The sequence below is a fragment of the Argiope bruennichi genome, chromosome 3 (genome assembly GCF_947563725.1).
Source record: "Argiope bruennichi chromosome 3, qqArgBrue1.1, whole genome shotgun sequence".
NCBI classification, from domain to species: Eukaryota; Metazoa; Arthropoda; class Arachnida; order Araneae; family Araneidae; genus Argiope; species Argiope bruennichi.
In genome coordinates this window covers 29063515-29079588 of record NC_079153.1, presented here as the reverse complement: position 1 = coordinate 29079588, position 16074 = coordinate 29063515, and the positions used below count along the sequence as shown (strand labels likewise).

General features: G+C 29.1%; 1 protein-coding gene across 1 annotated transcript in view; it reads left to right on the top strand.

Moving 5' to 3' along the window:
• The window catches only part of LOC129963955 (sushi, von Willebrand factor type A, EGF and pentraxin domain-containing protein 1-like), a 122610-nt gene that overhangs the window by 55143 nt on the left and 51393 nt on the right, over positions 1-16074 (top strand). Inside the window, exons 5-9 of the mRNA XM_056078581.1 lie at positions 2105-2284; positions 4035-4214; positions 10034-10228; positions 12159-12407; positions 13756-13995. Coding sequence (XP_055934556.1) covers positions 2105-2284; positions 4035-4214; positions 10034-10228; positions 12159-12407; positions 13756-13995 — 1044 coding nt within the window. The remainder of the gene's footprint in view (positions 1-2104; positions 2285-4034; positions 4215-10033; positions 10229-12158; positions 12408-13755; positions 13996-16074) is intronic.

Below are 16074 nucleotides of genomic sequence, written 5' to 3'. Positions count from 1 at the left end.
AATAAATGTTGACATTCAGACAAAATTTTTATCTGTAAAGATAGCATTTCTTTCTTTGATAATTTCTTGTCTTTAGAATACCCACTAGTTTTATTTTAGATCTTAATTAAAATTTATAAAAAGATGCAATTATTACTAGCACATTTATGAAATATTACTATATAACATTTTCAATAAAACATACGTTTTAGTTTTACGAAATTTTAAACTGACTTAAAATGAATATAAATAGAATACTTTTATTGTAAATAGCTGTTAAATGATACAGGACTATCCTTAGAAGATTTTTTTTATCCAGTTGCAGAGCAAGAGTTAATCATGGCTTAAATAAGTTTTAAAATTTAACAGTTAAAAGCGAGAAATAATCTGCCATTGAAATATAATGGAGAATGAAGTTACAGCGAATACAAGAAGATACCCGAAGTCACTTGATTTTATCTTGTCCTACACCAAAATAGAATTGCAGTCCGTCTATCACTTTTTCAACTCTATGGATAAAATTTTATCATAAACTCTCAAAAATTAAATAAAATTTTGTATGGAAAGTAAAAAATTATAGTTATAACAATAAGAAAAGGCCTCAAAAATGTTTTAAAAGTCGCTTTATTTATTTTAGTGATTTTTGGCTGGCCATATATTCTAAATTACTTATATCTGTTTTTAAATGAGCTCTTACTTTTTATCTTTATCATTTCAATTATTTACTTGCTTTGTAAATTTGTCATCTGTTCCTGTATCACAAATAGTAAGCTATTTATAATATATCTTTATTGTATATTAAGCAAATATGTAAAATAATATATAATGATTCGTGACGTATTATTTCAAATATTTATATATATTTATCACTAATAAACTACTATATAAAGCAACAGTATATTTGCTATATAACGCGTTAGATTCTTTTAGCTATGATATTTATTATTTTTTGGAATAGTGTATTCAGAATATTTTGGAAGTTTATTTTAATTTGTAGAAAAACAGTTATAAATATCAATAAACTGTAAAACATTAAGAAGGTTTAGTTTTAAATAGTTTAGTTTAATAAATAGTTTAATAGTTTTTTTAGTTGTAAATAAATTATTCAAATAAAATTAAAAATTCTTTATAATTTCTTTGTTTTTCTAACATTTAAGCTTATACATAAAAACTGGATCATACTCTTTAAAAATCTTTTTCTACATTACTAAAAATCAAAATTATTTTCAAAATTTAAGTGCTGGCAGAAATATCTAGTTTACATGATTCAGATTTAGGAAAAAAAAATTCAAGGAGGGATATGATTTTACTTTCTGTAGCTTATTATTAAAGCTACAGAAAGTAAAATTTCTTCAGCTTAAAAATTGTGCTACAATTCTCTTCAGAAAATTTGGGAATTATAAGTATTAATAATAACATCGCTTCCTATGTCGTGGCGTTATTATTCCTTTCTTTTGTTTCAATTTCAGTTAGCTTTATGATATCACTAAAGCACATTTATGTCTGCAAAAAATTTTACAAATGAATTTTATGAATGTTTCATAAAAACCTTCTATTACAACTTTCAAACGTTATTTTTTAATTAACTTTTTCAATGAAATATCCATGCTCGCTAACTATTACGACATTAATAAATTATATACATGCACTCAGTTTCTCGAAAACATTTCTTTATTTCGATTCCGAATCTAAGTCATAACTACTGTAAACTACTATATAAAGCAAACTTCTATGTAATCAACTATATAAAGCAACAGCACGATTGCTATATAAAACATCAAAATCTTTCAGTTTTGGTAAATTTATTAATTATTTTTATAAGTAGTATACAAGAGTTTTATGAAAGGTTTGAATTTTATGAATGATTTTAAAAACCTTCTAATTAACACCTTTAAAACGAAAATCTTTTAATTAAATTTTTCAAAGGAATATCTATGCTTAATAACTATTACAGCATTAATAGTTTATGGATATGCACTCAATTTCATCAGTCACTTTTTATTTCGATTCATAATACAAGTTATAAATCTGAGGCACATTTATCTGCTGTATGAATATATTGTATAATCAATATTTTGAAACGATTATTGATATTTTAAAGTGATTTTAATCAATTGCATTTTAGTTTTGGAATGCCCGCCCTTGGATCCCCCTGAACATGGATTCTTCGTGAATGGTGGTTGTAGCCGTGTATTCAATGCTGCCTGTGGCATTCGCTGTGACTCTGGATTCAAATTGAAGGGCAGCAGCATTCGGTTGTGTGCAGAGAATGGTTCTTGGACTGGAGAAGAGGCTTCTTGCATAAGTAATTCAGATCTTCTTTAAGATCAGATCTGCTCATGTTTAATTCACATAAAGAAGATTTCCACCGTAATAAAGCATAACATTTTTGAAGAATTTTCACAAATAAGAGAAACTCTCCAGTGCTTCTATAAAATCCTTTCCTTCTTCGCACTTTTCGACATTTACAGATCCACCGAGTAATTTGTTGAATTCATCTTCAAATCTATCTCCGAGTGAATTAATTTTATATTAATTACTTTTGTTAATATTTTTTCGGAAAGCAGCTTTTTATTATTATAAATGTTGGATCTTATGCAGTTCTTATTAATTAGAAGATGTGCCTGTCTAGATAGTCTGTTATCCTGTTAACGATATCTCAAGTATGATTGTACTTGACCTAGATATCTAGTGTGCCAGATACAATCACTAGATACCAGAGTACCTAGTGATTGTTGAAGTAGAGAGTATCAGGCACACTGGCAGAATATTTAAGAAAATTATACTTGCAGTTCACTTTAGATGTAAATATATAATAACATTAGAAGTATTATTTCTTTACAACAGGAACTTATCTATCCATAATGCTTATTAACTTCCAAATCAAATTAATCACTAAAATTGAATTAAAATAAATAGTGTTTTCCGCTAACAGAAAAAAAAAATCAATGCCAAGTACAAAATAAAAACAATACTGAAAGAAAATATTAGCTATAATCATCAGTTTGGTTCGTGAAGGCTTAATATAATGAATAAGCATAGATATTTTTTATTCTTACTTAGGCTTATTCGCACACCGATAAATAAATGATCTTAAACATGAAAAAAATTTCTTTGAATCGATTGACGAAACAAGAGTTAGGATTTACGCATCTGATAACGACACAAATGAAATTGACGGGGATATTCTTAAACTCCGGCCAACGTAACAGACTGAGGTGGACGATTATATATACTGATAACACAATGCGCTAATAGCAATATGAATTAATTGTATAAATTAAATGCATTTTTTTCTGATTTCATTCCTCTTCGTCGTTTTTCATTTCTGTCCAACAATCTTGAAACCAGTAAGTATTTTTGAACTGCCCTTCTGCATGAACAAAATTTATACCCACCTGTTTGCGTAAAAATAAACTAATTATATTTGCATGCAAAATTACTAAATGCGCTTTAAAACATTAAACATTTTTAGAAAAAAAATCATTAAAATATTTTGCATCATTTAAAATGGAATATTTATCAGTATTAATCACAATATTATAGTAGGGAATTTAAGCTTTCACTTTTAATCATATATCTTTTTAAATATTTTTTGTAAGCTAAATAAGGAACATTCAAAATCTCGCACCAATCATTATTGATTTATTTTACTGCTCAATAAAAGTGACCCACAGTGAAGAAGCTTTTCTGGAATCATTTGTTAGATAACGTTTTTCTTTTAGTTTCCTCCCTTCCTTTATTTTATTTTGATATTTATTTTCTTTCTGAATTTTATTATTTTGTTTTAATTCGAAATGTGCGTAATATTTCTATATGCTGCTTAATAAGAAATTAACATACCTTCCTCCATCTTTCATCTCATTGTGTTTCGATTAAATTAAAACAAATTGGCGCATGCGCCAAAGTGAAGAACAATTTCATACCTAAAAACAGATAGTACATTTTGTTTTTATACAGAAAAAATATTTTGCTTTTGTATTGGAATGAAATTAAGAAGTGTAAACACATCTTGAAGAGAATCTGACAGGTGAAATTCACCTTTTCTTTTACAGTGAAAACGTGTCCGGCGTTGAGCCCTCCACGTCACGGATCCATGACGTGCAGCACGCCGGATAATGTTTTTGAAACGGAATGCCATTTTTCTTGTGATCATGGATACACTCTCGTTGGATCAAAAAAGAGGACATGTTTGGCCATATCTTTATGGGATGGACTTCAAGCACTCTGTAGACGTAAGTCATTTTTTTTAATCTAAAATATTGAAGGGAACTAAAATGAAAAAGAATTTTTATTAGTAATTCAGCAAAAATCCGTATGGTGCCAAATTTTTCGAAAATACGTATGTAATTCAACTTTATTCTGAAGCAACTTTTAAATATTATCATAACAAAGATTAATCACGCATGAAAATTATCGCTACCTGAACCATAACTGCCTCCGCATCGGTGCCCCGATGTCCGAACTTAACAAGCCACCAAGTAAGAAGAAAGAGAATATATCAGGGTAAGAGAATATATCAGATTTTATCTTTTAAAAAATTACATTTCCCTAACAATATCTATGTTTTCACTTTTCTGTCGAGAAATTGAAGTAAAATTCTCAAAGGAATCCCTAATTAAATGAAAAAAAAAAATGTAAAATCTGACTCAAAACATTTTAAACTCCTTGATAAAATATTTAATACTTCTGCATTTTTAATAATCAGGATCATGTAATTAAAATATAAAAATAAAATATAAAGATAATTTTTAGTAAAGATTTTATTTTTATTGTATTACAAACTTTTCGTATTATATTTGCATTACGTCAAACAACAACGGATTCTTTTCTATTTAACAGGATTAAACAAACAGCGTAATGGCAATACGAAACATCCGAGTAAAATGCACTATCGTTACTTAAATTATTAAGAAAAACTATTAGTCATAGTTGGAAAATAAAAGTAATTAACGTTGTGAGAAATAATAAAGGGGGGGGGCTTTATTATCTGCTACTGTCTGGTCCACAAACTCTATCTACGCTCCCATAACGCTACATGAACTACTACATGGAGTGTTGCCAAAATGATAACTATAATTGTATAGTAATCTTTAAAAATGCATTATTCGATAAATATTTGAAAAATATTTTAAACTGATTATTTTGAACTGTGCAGCATTTTACTTTTACTTTCCATGCAAGAGCTAATTATTCTATTTTAACTATAAAAGGAATGTATGTTAGTTTACGTTAGGAATGATATAAAGGATTATCACTTGCGATATGCCTATTATTTTTTTTATCAGCCGACAATTAATTTATTAATGTATTAATAATTTCATTAATTCTTTGAATATTTTTACAGAGACTAAGACTATGCTGTCGGTAATAAATAAATTCTATTAAACATTAATAGCTATTTATTTGTATAATAATTATTTTTTATTAAATTTTGCATTGAAAATAAACAAATTTCACTTTCGTTTCATTCATCTACTAAATATAATATTTTAAAAATGAATTATAATGTTAATATTGAAGTCTGAAATATTTGAAATTCAAACTTTTCTGTAATTTTCTCTTATATACATGTTATTGTTTGAACAACTCAACTTTCACCTTTGTTAATTTGGCACGTAACAGATGTAGGAAAAAAAAGCACCTAATTTTAAATTGTAAAATTCTGAAGGATTTTTCTACTAATTAATTTTTAACTAACAATAATAATAATAAATAAATAAATAACTCAAAAATGTGTAAATAAATTTGGGGATATGCATTACGTTTGTCATCTGAAATCCAGCAAAAAATTATGGTAGCAATATTTTTAATAAGAAAATTATGCTATTTATTTAATCAGTTCATTAGATTAGTTCAAAAGATTAAAAAATGAGTCATAGACAGTTTTTCAAAGCAAAATATTTGATATTCTGATTATTCAAATGATAGCTGTTCAAAAACCATTTACCGTTTTATTACCTTAGAAGCCATCTTTACTTGAATTGGAGGGCCAAAGAAATAAATTTATAGACTATGTACTTTTATATTCCATATAAAAGTTTAAAAGCACTAAGTATTTTTTATTGATAATTAAATTATTTATGCTATAAAAACATTTATCACCTTGAACATTCTTTTCTTTTGAATATCTGTCTAATGTCTCTCTAACATTTTATTTCTTTTAAATGTCTAGTATAAAATTAAGTATTTTTCAGAGGTGTGACATTCTTTTTTTTTGGGGGGGGGGGGAATATATTTGACATAAATAAATGTTATGCCAAAAAATTGTTCTGTTAAATTTATTCACATTTAAGATATGAACCATTCTTACCTTACGTTTATCTATATTTTTCATATATTCTTTCCTTTATATTTAAAACAAATATAAAAGTTTAACTTGTAACGAGCCCAGTGTAACTTGAAGCAATTTTTTTGAGGAATTATTCATTTACGTTCTTTTTTAAACACTGTTCCGATCTGGAATGCGAAGGCGTAGATTTACAAAAGAGAAAAACGAAAGAAAAAGAAAAGATGCAGTGAAAGTTCCAAAACGTACGAAGTGCAGAAATACGATTTTAGCTCCCGCTTAGCGTTATGAACGATTTACGGCGAGACTTTAGCCGCTGTCTACCTCCGTGACTAAAGTCTAAGAGATTTCTCACGAACAGGTTGATAGAAACAGCATCTGCTGCAAACGGAAAGTTTTCTAGAAAGATAAAGATGATTTTATTTTTAACTTAGCAGCATCGTTTTCTCTTTCCCGAGTTCATTTTTTCCCCTCTCTTCATTTCATTCATTCTCGAAAGTTGTCCCAGAGCGCATGCGCCGCGTCTTCCAGCCTGTCTATTTCTGTATGATGAAAGATTTGTCATAAATCATTTCATACACACAATCTTTCCTGTACTTTAATTTTTGTTTTGATATTTTGATTCAACATCTTTCCTCGCGGCTAGTCGGGATTGCCGACTGGACGCGAATCGTGTGACTTGGGTGGCCATGGTCGCCCTCCCCTCCCCCTTGAGATAGATGCATTATTTCAAAGCTGTTTTTTTATTCTCGCTGTTTCATCTGCGTTAAAATTTGAAGGTTATTCCCCTTTGTGTTTCATTTTTCCAGCAGCGCTAGTAGTAAATTGTTTGCTTTGAAAGTGAGTAACATTCGTGACTCGTTTCGGCAAGTCATACTAGATAATTATTTCAGAAAATTAATTTTTTTATGAAGGTACCATCTATTAGTATCTAATAATTATGTGTCAAATAACCTGATACATAATATTAGAGTTAAATTTAAATTTCAATATTTTATTATCTAGCTTTTGAAGTTTTTGAAAAACAACTGGCTAATACATTGATTTGCGAAAGTGGCTGGTTATATTAGTTATTAAATTTAAATTTGAATGTGGTATCGGCTAGCTTCTGTAGTTTCTAAAAAAAAAACTAGTTAATAAATAGATTAGCGAAACTGGCTGGGTATATTAGTAATTAGAAATCAAATTTAAACTTGAAAATTTTATTGGCTAACTTTTCAAATTTTTGAAAAACAACTGACTGATATATAGGTTAGAAAACTTGTTGCCTATATTAGTTAAATTTACTAGAAAGAATTTATTTTACAATCAGATCATATGTTTTTATGTTATTTCTTCATATAAAAAACTCAAAACTGTTTAATAATATACTTATTAAGGGTGTCACAAAATTAACGTGAGATTTGAATTTACTATGATTCGTGCAATAAAGTGTTGGCAATCTTATTTTAAAAAAAACAATTGACAGATAATAATTTAGGGCTAGTAAAAATGGAGTGTTACACGATAGAACAACGTGTTTTCATTGCTGAACAATATTTTAATAATAATGAAAGTCTGGCGGCCACAGTTCGAAAGTGTGAGAATTGGCCCCCTAGATCATGTGATTTAACGCCATTGGATTTCTTTTTATAGGACTATTTGAAATCAAAGGTCTATGCCAACAAGCCCATAAGCAGTATTGGAGGTAGAAATTCAGCACTACATCAATGAAATTCAACCACATTTATGCAAAATGGACATGGAAAATTTGGGTAAAAGAATGCGTATGTGCCAGTAACGCCGTGGAGGCCATTTGCCCTATGTGTTTATTCCATACATAACCCTATCCTATGCGCTTTGCGATTCAATAAAAAATTTAATAATGTAAAGGGAAAAAAAACCTTTGTTTTTTATTTAATTCAATTCGTGCGTTATCACATTGTTCTACCGTGTAACGCTCCGTTTTTACTAGCCCTAAACTATTAGCTGTAAAATGTTTCTTTTAATAGGGTTGCCATCACTTGACTGTACGAATGGTGCAGCAAGGTGTTGCCCCATTCCAAATTAACGTCCTAAAATTTACGCAATTTCAAATCTTGTCTTAATTTTGGGACACCCTTTGCATCGTGAAGAAGTAATGATATGTTATAATTATTCTATTAATTTTTTTTTCTTGAGTTCCGATTTATTACGTCGCAAAATTAATAAAGAATTTAGAATGTCTTATATGAGGGTTAGAAAAATTTACTTATATGGAGTTTTGACTATATTAATACTATAATTATTTAGAAACTAGTTTATAAATATTGTAGGTATTAAAATTTTGAACCAATTCAATGCAAGTAGAAATTTTTATAAAATTTAAATTTTACTCATTAATCTTCTAAAAATTTTATTGTAATTTTAATACTTTTTAGAAAATCAATCAAACTGTAAAACAGCACTAATCTATACTTATAATAAAGCTCAATGTGTGTGTGTGTGTGTGTGTGTTGGCGCTCTACAGGCCAGACCGTTTGACATACAGCTACCAAATTTGGTACATGTATACCTTGGAGGTTGGGAATGTGCACCTGGGGTTTCTTTTTTCGAATTTTTAATTAGAATTTTAATTATTAATTAAAAACTAACTTTCCCGCCAAAAAAATCTTCCATTATCCCCAGCGCCAAACGAGAAAGGCTTCAATTTTTTTTTTTCTCCCAACAGTAATGAGGCTAGGGTTAAAATTTTTCAGCGGATTATTTCAATCGGTTCTGTTTATTTTCTTAATGTTTGATGCATTTAAAATTAAACATTGTTAATGAATCAATCTTTCAGATTCATTCTGAAGTAGTTTTGAATTAAAATAAAACAGAATAAAGGAAATTAAAAATTTCTAATCCGCATAGCGTTACCCCAACTGGCGTAGAAAAAATCACGTACTTGCGTTACGTAACCGGCGAAGAAAATTCACGCATGCGCATTCTGTTCTGATTGTTGCCATGACAACGTTATCAATGGATGATTTAAATTATTTTAGGGTTAGTTGCATGCTTTTGTAAGTAAATTGTATTTATGTTAGTTATATATTTTTTGTATATGCTTATAGTTTTAAGTACATCGTTTTTTAAGTAGTTTTTTTAAAACCTGTTTTCAACCGTTTATTTTAAACGATTCGTTTTATTTTCTTAGTGTTTGATGCATTTAAATTTAAACATTGTTAATGAATCGATCTGCTCATAATGAATCTAAGAAAATTTTGTTGACCAACTCTTGAGATATTACATAAATTAAAAAAGATATTCTTTAGTGCCCATAAAGTTTAAACGCTGAGTGACTCTATTTTCAGTAATCAGATTATAAAAAAATGCTTTGTTTCAGTAAAAAATATTATTATATTAATTGAAGATAAATTCTTTCCACTTTAATTTAAAGCATAAATTCTACGGGTGCTAACAGAAAATGAGAGAGATACATATTACGTTATGACTGAAGGCCTTTATAATATTATGAATGAATTATATGATAATCAAAATTTGAAGTTTTAAAATATTTTGATGAAGAAGCTATTAAAGTAGAAATTGCATAAAATATTTAATTATTAAAATTTTAACGAACATTAAGATTGGCGAACCGGCTGGTCGCCAAAGGCGGCTAGTCAGCAATAAAAAGATATGATTACTTGTACATTTCCCGTTTCCTTTCTATTTAAGCACATTGCATTGAAATAAAACATAGCTGTTATTGTTTGTTTTCATATTTTTTTAGTTATATGATATGCCTGATGAAATTCTTGTTCACAGCTGTTAGTTGTTCAGCTATGAAACCTATTCCTAATGGAATTATTTCCCCGGCTAAGTGCACGAAAGGGAAATCCAGCTACAATGACGAATGCACGTACGAATGCAAGCCAGGATTCAAACTTGATGGACCAAAATTAAGAAGATGTGTTGACAATGGCGAGTGGAGTGAGGGCGAATTATCCACAAATTGTGTTGGTAAGCTTAGCTTTCAGTTCTAGAATTTGATATAAGAAATAATCTTTATAATTATTATCATTTGAAATCATATAAGAGAGAGATATATAAATCACATACCTAGTTTAACTAAAATAAAAACAAATATTTAACCCTTTGCGGTCCAACGCCCAGTCAGATTGGACATTTTGAAGTATGTATCGTTTTCACATTCTTATGAGATAATGATTGTTATAAAATCCATGCCCTGACAAAACCTTTCACATTAATTTTTAGGAATTATAACAAGCCTTTTTCTATATTTTTGAGCTTCGAACTCTAAAAGAATCCTTACACTCACATTTCTTTAATTATGCAACTTATTATTTTTCGGACCGCAACATCAGACGGAATATCGCTCAACTGTTTTGTAAAATAGTATGAAGATGTGGTTTTCTAATTACATTATATTATGAATTTTGTGTGTGGTATTACATTTTCACGGTTACAACAGTTCTTTACGATTTTGGACTAGCGGAAGTGATCCCAAAAACTTTCTCACATTAAATTGTTATTTTCCACCCCCAACAAAAAATTCTAGGCGAGTAAGGCAGAGCACGCCTTGCATGGAATTGCCGTACAATAGTTACGAAATACAACCTTTGACGGAAATTTAGCATCTTTACTGAATCTATGATTCTTGGCGTATTTTTTGGCGATTAATCCTTATCGAGCAGTAAAAAGTATCCAAATATTTGAATTTCGGTTTTAGACGCGTTTTTCCCAACCGATTGAATCCGAAATTTGACACAGAAGTACACTCTTAACCTCAATATCTCGTATCAAATTTGATATGTTTAAGTCATTGGGTTTTTGAATTATTACATTTACATGTTTCTGAAAATACAAACCGATAGACAGTCAATCTTTTTGTTGGATTTGGATGAAAATAACATCTATAATGTCGATATTAAATCTAGTTTTGTTCATTTAATTCCCATCGTTTTATAGTTATCGTTTTAACTTATATTCGGACAGCGGAACATACAGACTTCTACTGACCAAATTTTATTTAAAATTTGATAGAAATCAATAAATTTGGTATCAAGACCATAAATCATCCATCTAGCTTAAAGCACTTTTGAGTTACTTTTTCAAAGACAGACATTTTTCAAAAATGTGCTTTTTGAATTCAATGAGGTCCAAAATGTGGAGATTCGTCAAAATCTCGAGTTCAGATTTTTAGACGATGACAATACTTTCTTCATACTTAGCATACGAGAAAGTGAAAAGTATTCATCAAGTGTACATACAAATATCCTTCCCTTTTTTTTATAAATTCTAAAGGATTTCATTTCTCCCTTTTTTTAAATTTTAGATAATTTCCTAATATTGAACTTGCGCCATTTGCAAAGAACTAATCATTAATTAGACAAAGCATTTTCAATTTTTTTTTAAAAAAAATTCAATTTACTGGGAAAAATAATTCAGGTAGTAATTTTAATTATCAATTTCTCACATTTTTTGTGGTATTTAAAGAATAATGTTAAAGGATATTAATCATAAATGTAGAAATATCACTTGAAGATATAACAGAAGAATGAAGCGATAAATGACCAAAGTCATAAGTAGTGTTTTCTTAAAATTCCCTTGATGATAAAAAAAAACCGAGGATTTTTTTTAAAATTTCATTTCCAACAAGTGTGAATAAATAGACCATTCGTTTTATAATAGATTTGTTGCAACAATTTTGATGGGAAGAATAATTTAGTTGGAACTAAAGAGAGAAATAGTTTCGGACGTTTTGCAATAAACAGTAGTTCCGTTAGTAATTTACTGTGTAATTATCATCCAACGCAAATAAAAGGAATTACTTTTATACCTGCTCAATTGCTGTTTTTAAATAGCTCATGATATTTTTTCTTGATAATTCCAGCTGCAAATTCCGTCAATAACAGAATTTTTTTTCCAGATATTGAGCCTCCTGTGATTAAATGTCCAGAAAATATTGTCGTTGATGCTGATGAAAACGACGCCAGTGCCATGGTGGAATGGCCAACTCCTCAAACCTTCGACAACAGTGGGGAGCCAGTTATTCTTACTGTCATTCCAGCTATCGTATCACCCAGAAGATTCGACATTGGCGTCGCCCTCATACTTTACGCAGCAGAAGATCGAGCCAGAAATAAAGCCCGTTGTAATTTTACTGTTACTGTAAGAGGTGAGTTCATCATTAATGGACTTGTAACTACATACCACACTTGAAATTTATTTCTTCAGCAAAATATTTTAATTGAATAATGAGATGCTGCATTTTCTTGTTTTCTCTTTTCCTCGAATCTCAGCAGTCATTCTACCACATTTGATGTAGATTCCTTCAGAAAAATAATCAAATTTGGCTTTTTCTCTTTACCTGAACATTTAACGGCTGCATGTTCTTATTATAATTCTTTTCTTTGTATTTTCCGTAGTTACTCTATAACACTTGTTCTATGTTCACTAGTAAAAATATTCGAATTTAGCCTTTTTTTTTTTAATGATAACGTTGAGACATTGCAATTTTGTTAGAATTCAGTTTCTCCTGTTTTTCTTAGTTATCTTTCCACACTTGATGTAGATTCGCTAGGAAAAATATTCGAATTGAGCCTTTTTAGATAATAACGTTCAGACTTTGCAATTTTGTTATAATTCTGTTTCTCGTATTTTCCCTAGTTACCTTGCCAAAATTAATGTAGATTTCCCCAGGAAAATTTTCAAATTTAATTTTTTAACTGAAAGTTGAAATACAGCATTTTCTGGTTATATATTCCCTCTTGTGTTTCTCTAATCACTCTACTTAAAGTGAATTCCCTAGGGAAAATATCCAAAGTTAGCGTTTATAAACTGAATGATGTGATGCTGCATTCTTATCGTCGCGGTCAATAATCTGAAGATTTCACATCCTTTGAACACAATATTTTAATTCCTTTTCTTTATTGGCAGGTAACATTCTTAAAAAATAATAAATATTGAAAATGTTTTTTGTGCTATACTCTTTAATATATCACAGCACTGGTATTAAATGGTATCGCAGTATTAATTATAAATAATATTACCATAATTTAGTGTTAAAAAAACAGCTTGTAAGATCTTGTGAGTGAAGTTATGATTACTCATATGCATTAAAATCAAATTTTTAAACGAATGATTATTTCATTGTCATATGAACTTTTTTTTTCATCACATTGACATCATAATGGAATAAATATGTTTGCAGATGCCACTAAAACACTTATTTAATATTAGCGTTTAAATAGTTGTGGGACATTTACAGAGTCTTCCAGATTATTGACAATTGAAATTGCAGTTGAAACCAAATTTTAGATCTGTTAGCTTCTATTAACACGACGCTGAATAACCATTGTAAAGTATTTTGTGATCTTTTATTTTTCATCTGTTTACTTTTATCGGTTATTTTTAACAATATTTTTGATTATCAATAAACATTTAACCAGCTTTAAATGCCTTTTTATTTTTCATTATCTGTTAACTGCACAGTTTTTTGTAAATGCGATTGTTTTCTTTTATAGACGTAGAACCACCCACTATCGATAGATGTGTATCTCCTCCAACAGTCCTGTCGAGGGTTCTCCCTGTCTCTGTGACCTGGGAGGAACCACTGTTCTCCGACAACTCGGGAAAATCAATCAACGTTTGGCGGTCCCACGAGAAACCAGCGTCCTTTCCCCTGGGAACCACTGACATTATTTACGAAGTTAAGGATGAATCTGGAAATAACAATACGTGCATCATTACTGTGACTGTACAAGGTGCGCACACAGTTATATCTTCATTATTTTCATAATTTTCATATAAAACATAAGTTTAATAAGTACATTCATTCCTTTGTCTCTAAGAAGGAATTTTACGAACTGCATCAGCATGGACAATAAATAAAAATTTTAAATTTTCAAAGTTCTTTAATGTGATTTTTAATTTTCCCTTAAAAAATAAATTCTATTTGATAAAAAATTGTTAAATATGAGTAAGTAGATTCAAAATCGCAACTATTGCTCATATTTATGTAATCATTGCATCGACCTCGACTCCTTCCTGTGAAACATCTTTATATATCGATATATATATACTTACATATAAAAAAGAATGTTCTTTATAGTCTAAAAACTGCCCACCCGATTTATGCTGGGTTTTAGTAATGATCCAAATATTTAAAGCTATTGAAATTCTTGATCTGATCATTAGCAAGAAGTCAGGAATTTAATAATACAGTACACTCCCGATTATCCGCGGAATTGGGTGGCGCGGCCGCCGCAGATAACAAAAATCGCGGATAATCCAAAAAAAGCTAAAAACGGGTATAGCAAAAGAGAAAAGTCATTCCAACTTTGAAAAATCGTTTTATGTACAATGAAACGTAAAATAAACAGCAGGAAATGTTTAACTAACGCTTAATATTTTAGTATATCACTCAAAACTAACCTAAAATGCATTTTGCTAATGATAACAGAAAAGTGCTTTGTACTTACGAGAGGCATCAAGGATACACAGAAAAATGAATACATATGTACTGTTTTATTACTGTAATGTATTATGTAATTACAAAAGCATAACTGTAAAACTGCACCTTTTTGAAAAAATCAGTCAAAAAAAAAAAAACTTTGTGCGGCAGGCGCGGATAATCCGCACCGCGGATAATCGGGAGTCTACTGTATAATATCAATGATAACAGTGCTCTTATTTAAATTTACTTCTCAAATAAGCATGAATAGGAATTGAAAGAAACTTAAGAATTCTAAACAAACCTTATCATAAATGAGAGTATAAACAAAGATACTCTCATACGCAAGAACACGCAAAATTATTGTTAAAAATAATAATGGACATATAAATATATAATTTTAACTAAAACAATAGTTACCATCAAATCTTCAAAAATTATATTAATTTAATCTATAAATATATTAAAATCTATTGATAACAAAACATCGCCGGATTCATCTAGTATGCATACATATTATGTGCATGTGTGGGTGTCTTTTACACAAATCTACAGTTTTTGTTCGATCTTGATGAGATTTTAGGACACGTGTTCTTTAAGGAAAACTGTCTAATTTTAGTAGTTTAAAAGTTAATTAAGAAATAAGTACTTTTTTTGTATGTTTTAGCCATATCTTTCTAAAATATTACCTCACAAATATAACACACTAACCTAATCCTATCTAAAACTTCAGAACACTCAAAAACGCTGTCTTTATCCTGAAATTTTTTAGCGATTTCATTTCTTACATTTTTTTCTATTTTTTAATGAATTTTTAAATTTAATTTGATGCGTAATATGTAATATTTTTTATTGTTGTGATAAAAATCAAAATAATTCCATTGCCCTGTAAAATCATTCAATCGGCTGCTTTTGCCAATGCTTTAAGTTAAGATGATAAGTTTGCTTTATGTGCATATTAACAATGAAGTTGGATTTTTACATCCGTTTTCACTTCGTGGTATACACTTTTTAATTTGAACGTGCAATAAGTTATTGTAGATTAATTTCTTTAAATTATTATTTTCCAGTCTTATTAAACAATAAGGCAAAACTCCTTTCTCTCGGAAAAAAAAAGACTTTTGATTCTTTGCATATACCCTTTTTAATTTGAAACCGTAGTAATCTGTAATAGACTGATTCCATGAAATTTATTTTCTCCAGTTTCATCTTATAAAAAGATGAAATATTCGGATGATTCCAAAATAAATTCATTCTCTAGATTCATCAAATAAAAAATAAAATATTCCGTATAAGCAAGTTGGTTACTAAAAGCGATTAATATATCGATAAAATCTTTGTTGTCGCGTTAAACTGCTGGGGAAAAAAATCGGAAGTTCATTTCATATGC